Raw genomic sequence first — 18,683 nt, forward strand, 5'->3', positions numbered from 1 at the left:
CAGCTTAAGAAAACTCAAAAATCCTATCTCAAAATATAAGAATATCATGAAAAAGTATACAAGTAGGCTATTCAACTAATCACCTGAATCATCTAATTAACTCGAAACACCTTGCGAGGGATCCTGAGCCTTAAAAACACTCAGCTTGGTTCAGTAAACTAAATCACTGCTGATCTGACTGCTGTCCAGAGGACCATCATTGATACCCTCCATCAGGAGGGTAAGACACAAAAAGAAATTTCTCAAAGAGCAGGCTGTTCACAGAGTGCAGTTTCAAAGCATATCCACAAAAAGTCTGTTGGAAGGGAAAAATGTGGCCGGAAACGCTGCACAACCAAGAGAGATGACCGCAGCCTTAACAAAATTGTGAAGAAGAGCCGCTTCCAGAATTTGAGGGAGCTTCAAAGACAGTGGGCTGAAGCTGGAGTCCAGATATCAAAAGACACAGTTCACAGACGTGTCCGGGAAATGGGCTACAATAGCCGTATTCCCATGGTCAAGCCACTTCTGAACTCAAGACAACGGAAGAAGCGTCTGACTTGGGCTATGGAGAAGAAGCACTGGACAGTTGCAGAGTGGTCCAAAGTCCTCTTTTCAGACGAAAGCAAGTTTTGCATTTCATTTGGAAGTCAAGGCGCCAGAGTCTGGAGAAAGGCTGGAGAAGAGCAAAATCCAAGTTGCTTGAAATCCAGTGTGAAGTTCCCACAGTCAGCAATGGTTTGGGGAGCCATGTCAGCCGCTGGTGTTGGTCCACTGTGTTTCATCAAGTCCAGAGTAAATGCAACTGTGTACCAAGAGATTTTAGAGCACTACATGCTTCCATCTGCTGAAAAGCTCTATGGAGATGATTATTTCATTTTCCAGCATGATCTGGCACCTGCCCACAGTGCCAAAACCACCAGTAACTGGTGCACTGACCATGGCATCACTGTCCTTGATTGGCCTGCTAATTCCCCTGACCTGAACCCCATCGAGAATTTGTGGGGTATAGTTAAGAAGAAGATGAAAGACACCAGACCTACAAATGCAAATGAGCTGAAGGCCGCTATCGAAGCATCCTGGGCATCAATAACACCTCAGCAATGCCACAGGCTGATTGCCTCCATGCCACGCCGGATTGATGCAGTAATCCGTGCAAAAGGATTCCCAACCAAGTACTGAGTGCATCAATGGACATTTTCAAATGTTTGATTTAGTTTTGCTGTAATAAAATATTTTTTTACTTGGTCTGAGGAAGTATTCTAATATTTTGAGATAGGATTTTTGAGTTTTTTTCAGCTGTAAGCCAAAATCAGCAATATTCAAATAATAAAAGGCTTGAAATAGTTCAGTTGATGTGTAATAAATCCAGAATGTATGACATTTTTGTTTTTTTAATTGCATTACAGAAATTAAAGAACTTTATCACAATATTCTAATTTTCTGAGACAGTCCAGTATACTCACAAAAGTAGGGTTCGGTGAATGGTGAATGCACATACTCTAAAACTGGTGGGGTATGGTATCTCCAACAATGTTAAAAAGGACTATTCTAAAAGATGTAACACATTTTTCCTTTACATCTTCTTTATAAAACGAAACAAAAAAATATGATAACTAACACCTGCTTCAGGCAGCACAGAAGCTGAGTGGTTAGCGTGTTTGTGGCAGAATTTGCAGATCATGGGTTCAAATCCAGCGACCGGCTTTCCTGTGCAGTTTGCATGTTCACCCCGTGCTTTTGTGGGTTCCTTCCATGCACTCGGGTTTCCTCCCACATTTCAAAAACATGCATGTCAGGTTAATTGGCCGGTCCAAATTGTCCTTAGGTGTGATTGAATGAGTTGTCAGTCCCTGTGTGCCCTGTAACTGGCTGGAAACCAGTTGAGGGTGCCCCCTGCCTTCGTGACCCTACTGAAGATAAGCTGTGTAGATAATGGATGGATGGAACACCTGCTTCTGATTGTGCTTCATTAGTGCTCAGTCGTAGCAATTGTGGCCAACTCCATCTCTTCCTTACTAATGTTAGACTGCATTGTTTTCTCACAAGTTAACAAGTAACCCGTAAAGGAGGTAACACTCTTGATTTTCTTAGTAATAACCTTCAAAGACGGACCACTATGCTATACGCAACAGCTGAAGATTTTTGCTTTGACAAACGTGCCATGGCCACTCTCCAACAAGAAGATAAACTCTGTGACGCGAATACGACGACAAAAAATTTGATTTTTTTTTCTGAATCCGGCGCGGTAATAAATTCAAATGCGACACTACAAAAGGGAATCACAGAAATTTTACCCCATTCACATATCTCAGCCGCATGCTGAGTAAATCAAGGCAAGCTGACACTTCAATTACGGCTAATACGCGAGTAATCCAGCTCGCCAGCTCTCTCGCAGTGTAATCTTTCGTATATAAACCTTCATGGGCAGGTCTGCTTGGAGTATTTGTGCTCATCCTCATCCTTCTCGGCAGCACAGTAATCCCTCTAAGGCTCTTACATGTGAAATTATTTAAGAATGAAAGGAGGCCCGTCAACCAGCTATTACAGGCTCAATGTGGAAAATGGCTAATAAATAAACGTTGAACAAATCTATCCCGAAAAAGGAAGATGAGAGAGAGAGGCCTAACTTCATTCATATTTGGAATCATAAACATCTGACGTCATGAAGTGTTCAAGTGTGGACATTGTGACAAGGGCTGCAACTAAGAATTATTTTGATAAGCTATTAATTGGTCAGTTATTATTTGGATTGATTGATTAATCAGATTTTTCAAAAACACCATTTAATTTCCTCATTTTTTTTTCTCAAATATTGAAGTTTTGGACGGATAGAAAAATCATGCACAAAACAACAAAATAATCTATAAAAAAAATCAATAAAAAATCCTAAATCCAAGGGTTTGTCAAATATCTTAACAATAAACAATATTACCGATAATTGTATGCTATACACCTGAAAAATGTGTAATATACATATTTTACAAAGTGCAAAAAATGTACTTCGTCAATCAAGAGGACCTCGTGCATCAAAATATGGCAGGGGTCTCCAACGTGGTGCCCCCTAAATAACGCATTTCGTCAAATACTCGTAGGTCAAGAATTTTTTTTTTTTAATTTACATAACACAAGCCTCACTCGAAGGGAGCTGACATGATTGTCTGCCATCTTGCTGCTACAGGTACGCCAAAAACCTTGTGAAATGCTGAGTAAGAAATTGATAAGAAAATGGTGCGTTTTGGTCACTTAAGGTGTCCGTAATTTGTATTCTTCTTTGTGCTTTGTAGCACTCATTTTCCATTGCACTACACACTATAGCATCTAGTGGTCAAATATTATACAGTGTCCCTTTGAGTGTGAAAATGCCTAGTTTAGGTTTGAAAAGGCATTTATTTGCTGAACTTGATAAACCCTAGGGCTTCAGTTTCAGTTTTAATGATAACCACATTCTTACTATGAGATTCTCATGGGTCCATTTGAACCCAACTGATGTGTTGGGAGTCATTAGGTGACCAAACCCCCCAATTCCAACCCCTAATGCCAAGCAGGGGGCCAATGGGTACCAATGTAATAAGTCTTAGGTATAAACCGGCTGAGGCTCGAACCACCAACCTCCCACTGTCGGGGCGGGCGCCCTTCTCACAAGGCCACCGAGCTGAGGGTTTATTCGAAAATAAATTTATTTAACCCAAAAGAATGTCAAAAGATTACTCAAACACAAACATATTCATTTTTGTTGCTGCACTAGCTCGACTATAACAACTTTGAGGTCATTTTGAGTGAAAAAAACTTAGTTCACTTGATTTAATCGATGAAATTATCGACAAATCAATTAAATACCTAAAATAATCATTTGTTGTAGTCCTATTTGATACCAATCAGCGCTAATTTCATTTTCAGTCAACAGCTAATGCCAAAATGGCCAGGCAATAATTCATACAAACCAGTAGATACCTTATTACACAAACACAATATAAATCAGAATATCTTATTCAGGAAGATGCATAATTTATAATTGCAAATATATTTTTGAAATTGACTTCCCCTTTGAGTGCTGTCAGATCGTGATTCATGCATATTTGACATTGGGTTCCGGCCCAATACAAAGAAATGAAATGAAATTAAATGAAAATGAAATGATCTGCATTTATAGAGCGCTTTTCAAGTCAAGACTTCCTAAAGCGCTTTACAGTGTGCTTCACATTTCCCAATAGCGGCCGTGCAGCCATGTAAGGTGCTAACCTGCTTATTGGGGGCATTAAGGGATTCAGTGTCTTACCCAAGGACACTTCGACATGTAACACAGAGGAGACAAAAATGAAGTCTTTCTTTCGTCAGCTTGAATTGGCTCAGGCTAAAATGAACCAGTGAACAGAAATACATGCATTTTAAAATCACTTGCATCATTTTTCTGTTTAATCCCTTTCTTGGTTATTCTCTTAAACAAAACAAAAAAAAAATCAACTGACCAATTTCTTGTCAAGCAGTATTAAAAAGATCAATCCCCAGTAACGGTAATCATTGGAGCTGACATTGCACAAAAAGCTAGCTTGTAAAAACATTAAATCCTTGGGGGAGGTAATAAAGGAAGATGCATAGAGTGATGGGCCTGCTTTTACTTGCCAATGAAATGGGCGATGGGTCGAGGTAGCCCATTGATCTGCAATTCTCGACATCATCTATCTCCATCGTGATAAAGACGGATTCCCATCGTTTGACCTCTCTTATTTTAACTCTACACAATGTACTTTCTAGTGTAATGTACATTCTGGTTATAAGAATTCCAGCTTTTTTAGAGAACCAGCTATTTCAGCACGGTTCACTAAAAAGAACTGTCTTTTTCGGCTCCCAAACGGCTCTTCAGATTTGTTTATTTTTATTGAAATATTACCAATAATAATGAAACATTATGCACCTAATTAATTAGTTATTTGGAGACTTTTTTTATAAAAACCTAATGTACAGTGAACTTTTACCTAATTAATACTTTCAAATCGTTTATACGAAGCACAAAACACAGAGATGACGCAACTTATAATGGTCAGTCGGCGCCTTCAAGACAGAGTGATGGAGAGAGAGGGAGAAAGAGGGAGAGAGAGAGAGAGAGAGAATGGGGCAAGGAGAAAGAGAAAGAAAAAGAGAAAGAGAGACAGAAAGAGCGAGAAAGAGAGAAAGGGTGAGAGAAATATATATATATATATATACATATATAAGAGAGAGAAAGAGAGAGAAAGAGAGAGAGAGAGAGAGAGAGAGAGAGAGAGAGAGAGAGAATGAGGGACAGATACAGAGAGAGAAAGTAAGGGAGAAATTAGTAAAAAAGAGAAACAGCAAAATATAGAGAGAAAGAGAGAAGGGAAAAGAAAGAGAAAGTGGGAGAAAAAGAGAACTAACGTATTAAATATGAGAAAGAGAAAGAGGAAATATGAAAAAGAGGAAATACAAGAAAGAGAGAGGTGGAGGTAGAACAAGAGAGAGTACAAAATGAAGGAGAACAACATAGAGGGAGTTAGCAAGAAAAAGTGAAATAAAAAGACTGAAAAGGAGACCGAAAGAGAGGGATAGACAAAGAGAGAAAGGGGGAGAAAAAAAGATATTAAAAAAGAAAAGGAGAGACTAAATAGAGAGAGAGAGAGAGAGAGAGAGAGAGAGAGAGAGAGAGAGAGAGAGAGAGAGAGAGAGAGAGAGAGAGAGAGAGAGAGAGAGAGAGAGAGAGAGAGAGAGAGAGAGGAGAGAGAGAAAAAGAGCATTAACCATAAGGAGCGTTTTGAAGTGAGACGGCTCCTTATTGATGAAGAGTCGGCTATCGCCGTTGACTTTTTCAGAGCCAGCTCGTAGAGCTGTTTCGTTTGCAAACGACCCACCACTCGTGCATTCATTCCAATGCATTTTGATGCCCTGTAGGGAAACACTGGAATAAATTTGATACTGTAACCTTTAAATTGTTTTCAGTGCCAAGATTAAATATGCATGAAGGTTTCCAGTGCCGAAGAGGTACTACAATCTTCCCAAAATTAAGAGTTCATAAATATGGAGCAGATGGGGAGACAAGGAGAAGCTGTTAGATCTCCATCCTTGCACCTCCTTCCAGATCCGATGTCGGCCTCCTTTTGCTTGACTCAGTCAGCTAAATGCAGTTACATAAACCATTATCTCCTTCATGTTTAATCGTAGTCTCTTATAGCTGAAGATGGAATACACGTACATTTAGATTTTGCATTGTCACTTTGCTTAAGATCGTGATGTGTTATCACTCCGGTATCACTACAGGGTCCATTTACTGATTGCATCGTGGCACGAGTGGGATGCTTTCGGAATACAGTCATAAGCGTGTGTTCTCAAAGAATTAAGACAGACGTATTTGTGCCATCGTTTTCTTACCTCGACGTTTCCACGCGTGCACAAGGGCAGCAGGGCCAGCAAAACTGAAATTGCGGGATGTCCCATTTTCTTGTCCTCCCTTTGTTGTTCTTATTGTTGTTAGCAGCTACAATAAAACGAGTGAGTCCAACATAAGCTCAGGCAAAAAGGGGATGCTCCTGACTGAGATAACCTCCTGAAATGTCTGCGTCCAGGAAACGAGCTCAGCAGTCACCAGTCGCAGTGGATCTGCGATGTGGATCATAGAGCACTCGCACCGAACCAAGCCCTCTTTCTGCAGCTATTTAGCAGTTGGAGCGGGGGAGACGTTCCACTTGGTGAAGGAAGACATCTAGTGGTTACAGGTTGATACTGCACAAGCGTGCACAAGTTACCTGCAGTCCCAATCTAAAATACAGAAGGGTTTTTTTATGTCAGGGGTCTAAAAGTCAGTTTACCTGGGGGCCGCTGGAAACAAAGTCTGGGTGAGACTGGGCGGCATCAGGTTTTCACAAGCAAAGCACTGATGATACATTCCAATATTCTAATTTCTTTTTTTTAACACTAAATAAGATAAAAACATCCATTATCTGCACCACTTATCCTCAGAAGGGTCGCAGGGGTGCTGGAGCCCGTCCCAGCTATCTTCGGGCACTGGGCAGGGAACACCAGTTCACTTGCTCATTCACACCTAGGGACAATTTGTGACAATTTTGTGACAATTTTGCTTGCGTGGGGGTCCTCCGGGCACTTCGGTTTCCTCCCACATTCCAAGACATGCATGTCAGGTTAATTGGCCGTTCCAAATTGTCCCTAGGTTTGAATGAGCGAGTGAGTTGTCTGTCTCTGTTTGTCAAGCGACTGGCTGGCAACCAGTTCAGGGTGTCCCCAGTCCACTGCCTGAGGATGGCTTGGATGGGCTCCAGCACCCCCGCGACCCTGCTGAGGATAAGGGGTGCAGATAATGGATGGATGGAACTATTTAAGGACACATCAAATGACTTTCTCCACGTTTTAACTTTTTAAACAGGAATGGAACAATGAAAGTGATCTGTACTGAAGATGGCTTCTCTTGCTTACTGCTCGCTGCTAGAAAAATGGCCGGAAAACAACCCCCAAAACGACCACAAAACGCCAGAAAAATCGAACCATGATATGAAAATCGATAAAAAAGGATCCAAACTATGACCAAAAATGATCATAACGCCCCCAAAAGCCCCCCCAAAAAATGACCCCACAAAATAAACGTACCAAAAAAGAAAACCTAAAATGTAAACATTTGTAGAATATTCTGGAAAGTATGAACAGAACTGAAAAGGTACTGAAAAAAAATGAAAAAGTAAAAATAAAAAATAGTGAAAACTGTGAAAAAGGTTTGAAACAGATCAAAATTTTATGAACAAGTACTGAAAAGCATGAAAAGTGCTGAAAAGTATGTAGAAGCACAAAAAATATAAAAACAAGTATTAATCAAAAGTATGAAAATTAATGAAAAACGAAAAAAATGACAAAAAAGCGAACCAAAAAATAAACCGTTAAAAAAACACACCATTCAAAAACACAGATAATGACTAAAAAATGACCCCAAAAACCACTGAAACGACTCAAAAACGACCCAAAACAAGACAAAACTACATTTAGAGATATAATTAAATGACAGGGGGCAAAAACTACCATCCTGTAGTTTATTTACGTGTCACAATGTTCAAATTATATTTTAAAAAATCCCAACTACATTATTCTGTTGACCAGGCCAAGTGTGTGATATGTTCACTTCATTTTTCATTTAGAGTAAAGTGTATCAACTGTATCCCCTTCATTATAACACGAGTCATGATAACAAATGAGTATATTTCACAGCATCTTGATTAGGGTAAATATGGCTAAATGAACATGATTTTTGTGAGTTTCTTGTTGGGATTTGTGAGAAGAGTACAGTCGCTAAACATCTATTGACACACGTTATTTCAAATATCAGATTTTTATGACATAAAAGGAGAAATTAATTCAAATTCTTTAGAAATTATTTAAGGCAATTCTTTATGTCTAAGTCATGGCCCGCGGGCAAAATCCGGCTGCGTGAAGGTTTTTTTCGTCCCATAAGGTTATTTTGTTTCCCTATTTCGTCAAACACTGAGAATTGTTGTGTTTTTTTTAATGTTTGTTAATTCTCCTTGAAAATTTGGATTTTAGTTAATAGATTATTGCAATGTATTGTATTTTAATCAAATTCTATTTTAAAAATGTTTTAGTTGAGTGAAGCAAAAAAATGCTATTATTATTTTTTGCTAAAGGAAAAAACAAAACAAAACAAAAAAACTCAGGTATGGGTCTCAAACGCACGGCCCCCGGATGATAGTTTGAGCCCCCCCACCCTTAATAAGAACGTTAAAGGGACAGTGTGTATTTGTTTCCTACTAGATGTTGTGTATTCCGAGGTGCCAATCAAAACGATGGAAGTATAAAGACTAAGATATTCATAATCATTTCATCAAAAGTTACACGCTTAAATTGTTTTGGTAAATTAAGGTACACTCCATCGACGTAGATGGGTATAATGGTCACATCCAAGATGGTGTGCTAGTGACGTGTTAACCGCCCAATACGTTACTATAGTTTTTAACTCTATGGCAGTGTACTGCAGGTATTTGTGGGCGTGGTGTGTGAAATAGGTGTGTGAGGAAACTTTCAGGCGGTGCGAGCACTTAGCCAAACAGGAAGTTGCTCTATTATTTTTTAATTTGAGAAATAATCGAACACTTTTTGATGGGTTTTAACTCCATAGATTGATTTTACATTTTTTAATTTTGTGATTTTTCAATTCTTTAAAGTTTTAATACAAAGGATTTGAGTCGTATTGTTTCTTGTTGACTTGGAGCGTCGTTGAGGATGAATGCCGCCCGGTACGACGTGAGTAAAGATCGACAGTGATTTTTTTGAAAAATGTTTCTAATTCTCTAGGATGAGAAAATGAATAACGAACCAATGAAGTGATGAGGGGGGTTCACGCCAGCAGTCTCGGAATGTGGGTATTTGAATTGAAAGTTGGGGAAAAAAACGCCAACACAAATGGGCTGCATCTAAGTCATGGATTTACCACGGCCTGGTGAAACCCACAAACCAATTGAATGTTCTACTCTGTGTTAAATCTCGTCAATCAGTGTTTTTCAACTAGTGTGCTGTGAGAACTTGTCTAGTGTGCTGCAGGAAATTGCCCAATTTTATCTTTGTTAAAAGCATGCCATTGGTCCAGGACCGTCCCAAACCTTCATGGGGCCCCAAGCAAAATGAGATTTGGGGCCCCCTATTACTTGATAATATCCATACCTAGTAGAACTCGTTCCATGTTCTACTCCAGGAATGGGCAACTATTTGGAGTCAGGGGCCGCATGTGACATGTAATACTTCTTTTAAAATAGATTAGTTTCATTAAATTAGTTTTGAAACAATTGCTATTAGAGCAAACTAGCAAATGAGGTCCGTTTTAGGCACTTCATTTGTTATTTAGTTTTGAAGTATTATAGTATTTTTATTTTTAGTATTTCTGAAGTCGGATTTCTGAAGTAATTTTCTAAGGTATTTTCATAGTAGTATTCTCATCTCATTAGCTGCACCGCTTATCCTCAGTAGGGTCGCAGGGGTGCTGGAGCACATCCCAGCAATCATCGGGCAGTGGGCAGGGGACACCCTGAACTGGTTGCCAGCCAATCGCAGGGCACACAGGGACAGACAACTCGCTCGCTCATTCACACCTAGAGACTATTTGGACCGGCCAATCCACCTGAAATGCACGTCTTTAGAATATGGGAGGAAACCGGAGTGCCCGGAGAAAACCCACGCAAGCACGGGGAGAACATACAAACTCTGCACAGGAAGTCTGGTAGCTGGATTTGAACCCACACAGGAGGTTCCCAAGACCGGTGCCATAGTAGTATTATTTTTTTTAGTTCCTGTAGTACTTTCGAAAGTATATTTCGTTCCTGTGTATCTGTAGTATTTTGGTAGTATTTTTGTATTATCACAGTAGTTTTATGATTATAGTATTTTCGTAGTATTAATGTAGTATTATTTTTTTTATTTTTGTTCTATCTTTGTTGTATTCTGTAGTATTTCCATATAAGAATATTCTTTGTACAGTGTTACTGTAGTTTTATTTTTGTAGTATTTTTGTGATATTTCCATGGGATCATTTTTTGTAGTATATTGTAGGTGTAATTTGCTGTATTTCTGTTGTAAACCTTATGTAGAAGTATTTTTGTAGTATTATTTCTCTAGTTTTTTAAAAAGTAATATGTATTTATATTTTTTTAGTATTTCAGTAGAGGTATAATTGATGTATTCCCAAAGCCCTATTTTTGTAGAATTGTTGTATTTCCATTGTAGTATTTTTGTTATTTTTCTTTAGCATTTTTGTAATAGTACAGTAGTTTGTAGTATTTTTGGAGTAAATACTTCTCTAGTAGTATTTTGTATTATACTAGTACTGTAGTAGTATTTTTGGTGTAATTCTATACTATTTTTTTATTTTCAGAAGAAAAGCAAAATAATATATGAGGTCCTTATTTTTAAGCACTATATTTGATATTTAGTTTTGTAGTTATTGTGTAGTATTTCTGTAGAAGTAATTTTGAGTGACAATGGGCACAATGTATGCACCAAAAAAGTGAACCACTCTCTTGGGCCCCCTAGTGGTTGCGGGGCCCTAAGCAGCTGCTAAGCTCCCTTATGCCTTGGGCAGGCTCTGCATTGGACCCTACCTTTGCTTTCATTTAATGATCACCTGAGTAGTTGTAATATTCATCTGTATCAGTAGGTGGCAAAATACTATTGTTTCCTTTAACGTACAATTTATCTGCTAATGAGATAGTACAGTATATTTAATAACCTAATTTGTCTAAAGCTGTTAAAAATTGCTCTGCAAAAAATGTCAAATTAGGTCAAGATCTTGCACCTATTATGCTGATTTTATTGATTTATTTTTATTTTAAAAAGTTCGAACGTAGTAATGAAGATGTTCATTTGTGGATCACGTGTGCTCATTTAAAGTATTTTTGTTATTTTTCTAGAAAATAAAAAACGTGTAGTAAAACTTAAAAGAACATGTTAGCAGTGTTGTGAAATCAAACTTACAGCAAACATTATCCAAAATGTTCAAATTTAGGACATTGGACACGGTTAGATCTCATCTTGTAAATTATTCCAAAGTTTGACTCCACACACAGACACACATACCAGTATACTTTTCCTGGTTGTTCTCACCCTTGGGATTTTGAATTTACTACAGCCCCTCAAGTTATAATTTCCCTCTTTCTGAATGAATAATTTTTGGATGTTTTCTGGCACCATGTTTTTGTTAACCTCAAATAACAGTTGTGAAGTAAAACATTTTATGAAATCATCCAATTTTATCAATTTGGACTGCATGAATAAAATATTAGTATGATCCCGATATCCTACCCTGTGTATGGTTCTTTTTGCACGTTTTTGAAGGATAAAAAGGGGCTGTAGTAAACTTTTGTAATTATTGCCCCAGACTTCTGCACAATATGTTAAATATGGCAGAACCAGAGAACAATATAATAAATACAATGCATTATAGTTTAAAAGGAATTTGGCTTTATTAATTATTGAAATGCTTTTAGATACCTTAGTTTGTATGTGTCTGATGTGTGTTTTCCAACTTAATTTATTGTCTATTAGGACCCCTAAAAAGTTAATTTCTGATACAATGTCTATTGCAGCACCATCCATTTTTACTTCTAAATCTTGATTTGCTTTGCGATTACCAAAGAATATTACTTTGGTTTTATTTAAACTTAAAGATAATTTATTTATATCGATCCATACTTTTAGGTTAATTAATTCACTATTAATGCAGGTTGCCAAATCAGTATAGTTATCATTTTAATAGAAAATGTTAGTGTCGTCTGCAAATATTACTAATTTTAATAGTTTTGAAACATTAAAAATATCATTAATATATAATTTAAATAACTTTCATTTGAGACTTTGTGAATGTCCATGAGTGGTACAGCCAGAGCCCAAAGTTGAATCTGATTGACTATCCCTGGACAGATCTGAAAATGGCTGTAAACCGACTCTTCCCATCCAACTTGATGAAGCTTGGGAGATACTGCAAAATGGAGTGAGAGAAGCTGTTAAAAGAAACTGGGGTGTGCCAAGCTTTTGGCATCATATTTAAAAAGACCTGACACTTTTGGTTGTAATCGCTGCCAAAGGTGCATCAACAAAATATTAAGAAAAGGCTCTGAATACTTCCTTGTGGTTTCTGAATTTATTTACACTTCTTAAAAATAAACTTTCAAGGGGTGTTACTATCAACTAGGGCATCACAATTAACCAAGTGTAATCGATATAGGGATGTGTCACAGTGCAATTGTGTTATCGCTAGACATTTTTTTTTTCAATGATTTATAATTCTAGTTTTTGTTATTTAAGTTATGGAGTGTTTTGCCAACAAGAATTGTCAGGGTTTGGGTTATAACCGCGCCGGCCAATCAAAGACACGTTTTAATGGCAAAGGCAAAGTTTGCATGCAGTGTGTGTGCGACTGTGATAGACTGGTGTGCTCTGTCAGCCAAACACCCTTCCACAACAGCTCACCAAAACAAACACAAAAGCTCAAAGCTTTAGTGGCTCGTTACATTGAAAATGAATTCATGAATTGAATTGGACTCTGATGAAGATCAGAAAAGCGCAAAGAAATGCTTATCACCATCGGGTGCTCCGTGGATTATTGTGTCCCACTCTTAGACCACCACTGCCGAATGAGGCTAGTCACCAATGCCAGATCTAGAATACATGAAACTGATGACCTGGAGCCAGTAGTCGTGGAAAGATGTTCCATTAGTGTCTTTTTGTATTTTTATCATCGCGAGAGTGCTTGAGACCTTGCTGAAGTCGCAGTTACCTGATGCTAGTGTGCAGCTCGCCAGACGATCTCTAAAACGCTTTCTTGCACTGAAAGGAGAATCCTTCCGATTTCATTGTACTGCTGCTGGCTAGTCGATGCAGACGTTGACATGCTTCAGCTCCAGATGCTGGTCCGCTGGCTCACCTCAAATCGTCCTTCTCCCTCGTATCATCACCAGCCAGGCAGTCTGAAAAAGTGTCTCGGGGTCTTGTTCACAAGTGAAGGTAGGATGGAACGGGAGATTGACACAGATTGGTGCAGCGTCAGCCGTCATGCAGACCTTCTACTGGTTCGTTGTGGTGAAGAGAGAGCTGAGCCGAAAGACAAAGCTCATGATTTACCGGTCGATCTATGTTCCTAACCTCACCTATGGTCATGAACTGTGGGTTGTGACCAATAGAACATGATCTCAGATACAAGTGGCTGAAATGAGTTCCCTACGCAGGGAGGCTGGGCTCCACCTTGGAGATAAGTTGAGAAGTTTAGCCACCCTGCGGAGGGACTCTGTGTAGAGCCACTGCTCCTCCCCAGAGGAGCCAGTTGAGGCATCTGATAAAGATGCCTCCTGGACGCCTCCCTTGGCAGGTGCTCCGGGCATGATGTCCCACCGACAGGAAGCTCCGGGTTGACCCTGAACCCGCTGGAGAGACTGCGTCTCTAGGCTGGTCTGGGAATGCTTCGGGATCCTGTCAGATGAGCTGAATGAAGTGGCTGGGGATTGAGAGGTCTGAGCTTTCCAGCTAAGGCTGCTGCCCCCAAGGCCCGACCCCGGATAGATATAATGGATGGATGAATTTTATTTACATGGCACAGTTGTTCACCTTCTTGCTGCTATGGGTACCCAAAACCCCAAAACCCTTGGAGAACAATTGTGCACTTTATTCGTTTTGCATTTTCGTTGGGGCTTCGGGTAGCATGTGGACTGTTTTGAAACATTCCCTGTCTTCCTTTCACGATTTTCATTTTACAATTAAAGAAAACGACTTGAACACGGGTGAAATCACCACTAACCACACAGCCACTGTACCGCTAACACATACCTAGTAGAGAAAATATTAAGTTTAAAACTTTTTATGGACATCTAAAACTACGCACCCCACCTTTTGATATTTGACAAAAACTTTTTATGCTTTTACATTATACATAAATTAGCTGTTTTGCGCACTATTTTCCCATTTGTCCAAAACTTCAACAATTAAATAAAACAGAGGAAATTAAAAATATGTTTCTAATAAACCCTATTCATCGACCCTGCCGCATCATACAGGTGCCCTGCCCATCCCTGCGTCCAACATCCCACTATCCTTTCACAACACCTCTCCACTCATTCCTATCACCAACAAGATATCTGGCTTCCACTACTTTTAGACCTCTTTCCTGCAGTGCGCTCATAACACCATCCATCCACGTCAATCGCTACCTTCCTCTTGGTCTCCTTCCATTTACTTCTGCTCTGTAGATCCTTTTCAACATTCGTTCCTCATCCATCCTCTCCATGTGCCCAAACCAACCAAGTACTCTCTCATCCACACGCTTGCTCGGCTACTACTTGCATAGTTTAGCAAAATAAAATGTCTTGTCTGTGTAAAAAATGGGATACTATCCATTCTCAGAGTGAAGAAAAGGCCCTCATCGCTTCCTTAATGGTTTTATTAAGCCATGATTAAATGACAGAGGGGGAATGGGCTGATAACTGGAAAGACCCTGCAGCACTCGCTGACCCCATCTTTTAAGATTCCTCTCATTCTGGCCCATGATTACGGTTTGAGATTCCACTTAGACAGCGTCTCTGAGGCCAGCGTTTGGTAAGAATAGGCTTTAATTGCAGTGAGTTATCATCAAGACTCGTGTAATTGAGCCCCTGTCGGAAGGGGCAGCCCGGCTGACAAATTGATTTAATACCAATGCAGTTATGCAGCCACTAATGGCGCTCGGGCTTCTTCGCACGTCTCCTTCAGGCACCAAATTCGTTGTGTGTTGATTACAGTGCCCGCATGAGCGAGCACCACATCGGGCATGCGTCTAGTTACGATCGTTTGTCATTTAGTGTTGCAAAACATGCCCACGACTATATAAATGTGTGATCCATTGCCTCTGTCCTAAACAGGTTTGACCAGTCTTGGAAACTTGTCTAGGTTGCTTGTTACTGCATGCCACTTTTGCATACTTATGCAGCGCTTTAGTAGTTTTTTAACCACCAGTCGTCAACCCACAGTTATAAAGATATTGTACAACTTGAACACAGTACAGTAACTAATTGAAATTTGTGTTCCATTGTCATTGTAACGATAATGAAACATTTAAATTTAAGCTGTTTCAAAAACTCCTTTAACTAAGGATCGACCAATACAGATTATCAGTTTTAAGAGGAGGCCGATAACCGTTATGTTGAGCCGACATTCGTTTTCTTTAAAAGCTTAAATAATGGTTTCAGACATTTTTAATAATTCTAAAAGAAACAAACAATATTTGTCATTAGTTCAAATAGTACTTTAATAGCTCTATGAAACATTTTATGGTAATTAAATAGAATTTCAACACAATTACCATGACTAATCTTTCACTTAAACCAAAAACTAACACTGCAGAAAAAAATTAGGCTTAGCAGCAACTCTGATGGAAATACATCAAAAACTTAAAAAGACACCAGATTTGTTTTTTAGAATATGATAATTGATAATTAAGAAGGACTGGCTTAATCCAAGTTGATCAATGTTTGTCCATTTTTAACCTGATTGCTTTATTTTGAGTGTGATTGTTTTAGAATGTTCGTTTCGTGCTTTTTTTGTAAGATGTTAATATTTAATTTCCCCTTCCCAGGGCCACAGTGACCGTCATGAGCGGATTGACTTCTTAACCAGCAGAGAAAAACCATCATCCAAGCGGAAGGTTGGCCTTGTGATTGGCATTGTGTTGGCGGTCCTCATCCTTGCCGCTGTCGTTGCTTTCCTAATTTGGCTCTTTGTTTGTAAGTGCTGTTGAATGCTTCCCTCATTGTACTCCATCTTAAAGGAACTGAAGTGCCCTGCTATGCTTTGATCAGCATCAGTAGAACAGTTCACATCACCTAAATCAAAGTTATTCTTATTAAGATTTAATAAGACATTTGAAGCGTTTACCCAGTTGGCGTTGGTCCACAAAAATAACACAGCTAGCATCAGAGCGACTGTTTATTCTTGCCGTGGAAGATCTTTGACATGAGACTGCAACACTAGTTTTTTTGAATCCCTTTGATTTCCCATTTGCTTTAGCCCAAATGACAGCGCCGACTTTATCGTTTCAAATAATGCAATGGTGTAAGAAAAAATTCACTCGATTAAAGTCTATGTGTCAGTTCTTACAAAAAAGCCTCCTGAAGTCTTGAGTAGCAGCCCCTTGACATAACCGGCAGTTTCCGTCCTCTCAAGTCGAGATCAATGTACACATTTTAAAAAAATGCTTTTGGTTTTGAAGTATGGTAAAATGATTTATCGCCCTCCTAGTTAAGGACGCCGACGAGGCCAGCATCAGTCAGCAGCGAAAACCTTCATCGCTGGTGTTCAGCGGCCACATGATGATGCCCGATGTCCAATACGAGCAAAATCTGGAGGACACGAGCAGCCTCGAATTTGAAGAACTGGCAGACAAACTGGAGGCAGTTGTGAGTTAGATGCCGAGAAAATGTTTGCATATCTTACACCTCATGTCAAGTGTGTTAATGAATGTTTATGAGGGGAATATTAAGAGTTTAAACAATCACTGCTAACAGATTAACAAAGTAGTTCTCAATTATCACGCTCCATCTCAGAAGAAATCTTCTCCCTGCTCCCCTCCCAAGATTGATATTTTTCTTAAGTGATCACATAAAACTGATATCTCGATATTGATGGTAACATTGTCACGTCTGTCCATGCCAACATTTTTAACATATCACGGACACCGGTCATGCATAGTTGAGGCGGAATGGAATAATTCATGTCAGTTTTTAGCAGCCCATTGACGCAGAAAGATCGTAGAACATAGTTACGACCAGCTCGAAATAGCCCAAAGTATGTGCTAGCAGCGAGATATACTTTATTTTAGTCATCAAAGTCCACAGAAAAGAAGTGTTCTTTTGCACGGCACTGGATTTCTTCCTTCAAAGGTACTGTGAACAAATTGAGAAAGTGGCATTGAAAGTGCTTAAAAAGTGCTTGAATCTGGCCATGAACAATGTCTACATACACTGTCTTTTAAATGGTGGAAAGTGTTGGTTGCATTGCCCATCTTAGTCGGCATAGTTTGCAGTGCATATCGACACTGTTTTTTTTTCTTTTTTATCACACTCGAAGTATCATAAATACCTCCAAACAAATGAAAATGAGAGGCCTCTACTGTGTAAGACTCTTTCAAGCATGTTTTGATTGGGTATGCTGGCTGTCTCTTTATCGGTCATTTGACCGTCTTGTAGTCCTGTCACTCTGTGTGAGCCGCGAAACCGCTATTGACGCAAAAGGATTGGCCTGTCCTCGTCGTCTAAATGTTAGCCTTATGTTTTCTTGGCAATAGCGCCCACATTTTCTCTGGTGGTAATTACAGTTTAAATTATCAACTTTTCTCGAACGTATTTGTTATTTATTAAAAACAGGTAAATGAATTATGTGGCATAAATGAAATGACTATAAATATCGATATTTTTTCGCCCAGGCCTACTTTTAATTTTTTTTTATGAAAGGATTATTGTTTTGCAACAAATGTGCAGGAAGTGCATGTGGCTAATGTTAATATCTCATTACACATGAGTTTTATCCTCCAGATTTACAAAGCACGGTACCAATCAATAGTTTTGTTTTATAAATTATTTCCTGTTCGAGAAAATTTGAAATGGCAATAAAACTTTGTCTCGTTGCATTGTATTTATTATCATTAATTATTTTACTGTCATCAGTTTGGTTGCGTAAGCTAATGGTTTATTCAAAACTTCTCTGGTGATTTTATTTTTATTACAAATATAATGTAATGTACTTCTACCCAACTACAACCAATGTCCAAAAGTAATGCACACAAACTGTCCCCATTACCTGTTTCTAAGAAATGCTTTTTCTTCACACAGCTCATGGAAAACCTGAGGAAGGATCCATTACTGGATACATACTACACGAATTCTGTTGTCACAGCGTTCAGGTACTTTTCATTTTTTAACGATTTATTTAGCTTTTTGTGGTTTGATAATGGGCATGCTGACAGTAGTTATTGAATATATATTGGGTAAACTATCACACTGAACCCTGAGTGCAAAAACATTTTCATCCATTGTAATTGTCATCAAACTCAATCAACGCACAAAATAAGAAGCTGTTGTGTTTGGAAAAAGCACCCTAATAACAGATTTGTTTTTTAAATATAGACATTCTCCAACAGTGACTCGAGAGAAAAGTATTGACGTTTTAAA

At 38.8% G+C, this 18,683-nt stretch overlaps 2 protein-coding genes across 2 annotated transcripts in view; one reads left to right on the forward strand and one right to left on the reverse strand.

Annotated features, from left to right (window-relative positions):
- The window catches only part of aplp1 (amyloid beta precursor like protein 1), an 83,937-nt gene extending 77,315 nt beyond the window's left edge, over window positions 1–6,622 (reverse strand). Inside the window, exon 1 of the mRNA XM_088326081.1 lies at window positions 6,361–6,622. Coding sequence (XP_088182207.1) covers window positions 6,361–6,426 — 66 coding nt within the window. The 5' untranslated portion in view covers window positions 6,427–6,622. The remainder of the gene's footprint in view (window positions 1–6,360) is intronic.
- A 2,388-nt stretch (window positions 6,623–9,010) lies between these two features.
- The window catches only part of st14 (ST14 transmembrane serine protease matriptase), a 45,241-nt gene continuing 35,568 nt past the window's right edge, over window positions 9,011–18,683 (forward strand). The window contains exons 1-4 of the mRNA XM_088326082.1: window positions 9,011–9,249; window positions 16,094–16,241; window positions 16,756–16,913; window positions 18,345–18,415. Of these exons, the coding sequence (XP_088182208.1) occupies window positions 9,229–9,249; window positions 16,094–16,241; window positions 16,756–16,913; window positions 18,345–18,415 (398 nt within the window). The 5' untranslated portion in view covers window positions 9,011–9,228. The remainder of the gene's footprint in view (window positions 9,250–16,093; window positions 16,242–16,755; window positions 16,914–18,344; window positions 18,416–18,683) is intronic.

Source organism: Urocampus carinirostris, chromosome 2 (assembly GCF_059441175.1).
Source record: "Urocampus carinirostris isolate Australia breed hairy pipefish chromosome 2, RoL_Ucar_1.0, whole genome shotgun sequence".
Taxonomy (NCBI): Eukaryota; Metazoa; Chordata; class Actinopteri; order Syngnathiformes; family Syngnathidae; genus Urocampus; species Urocampus carinirostris.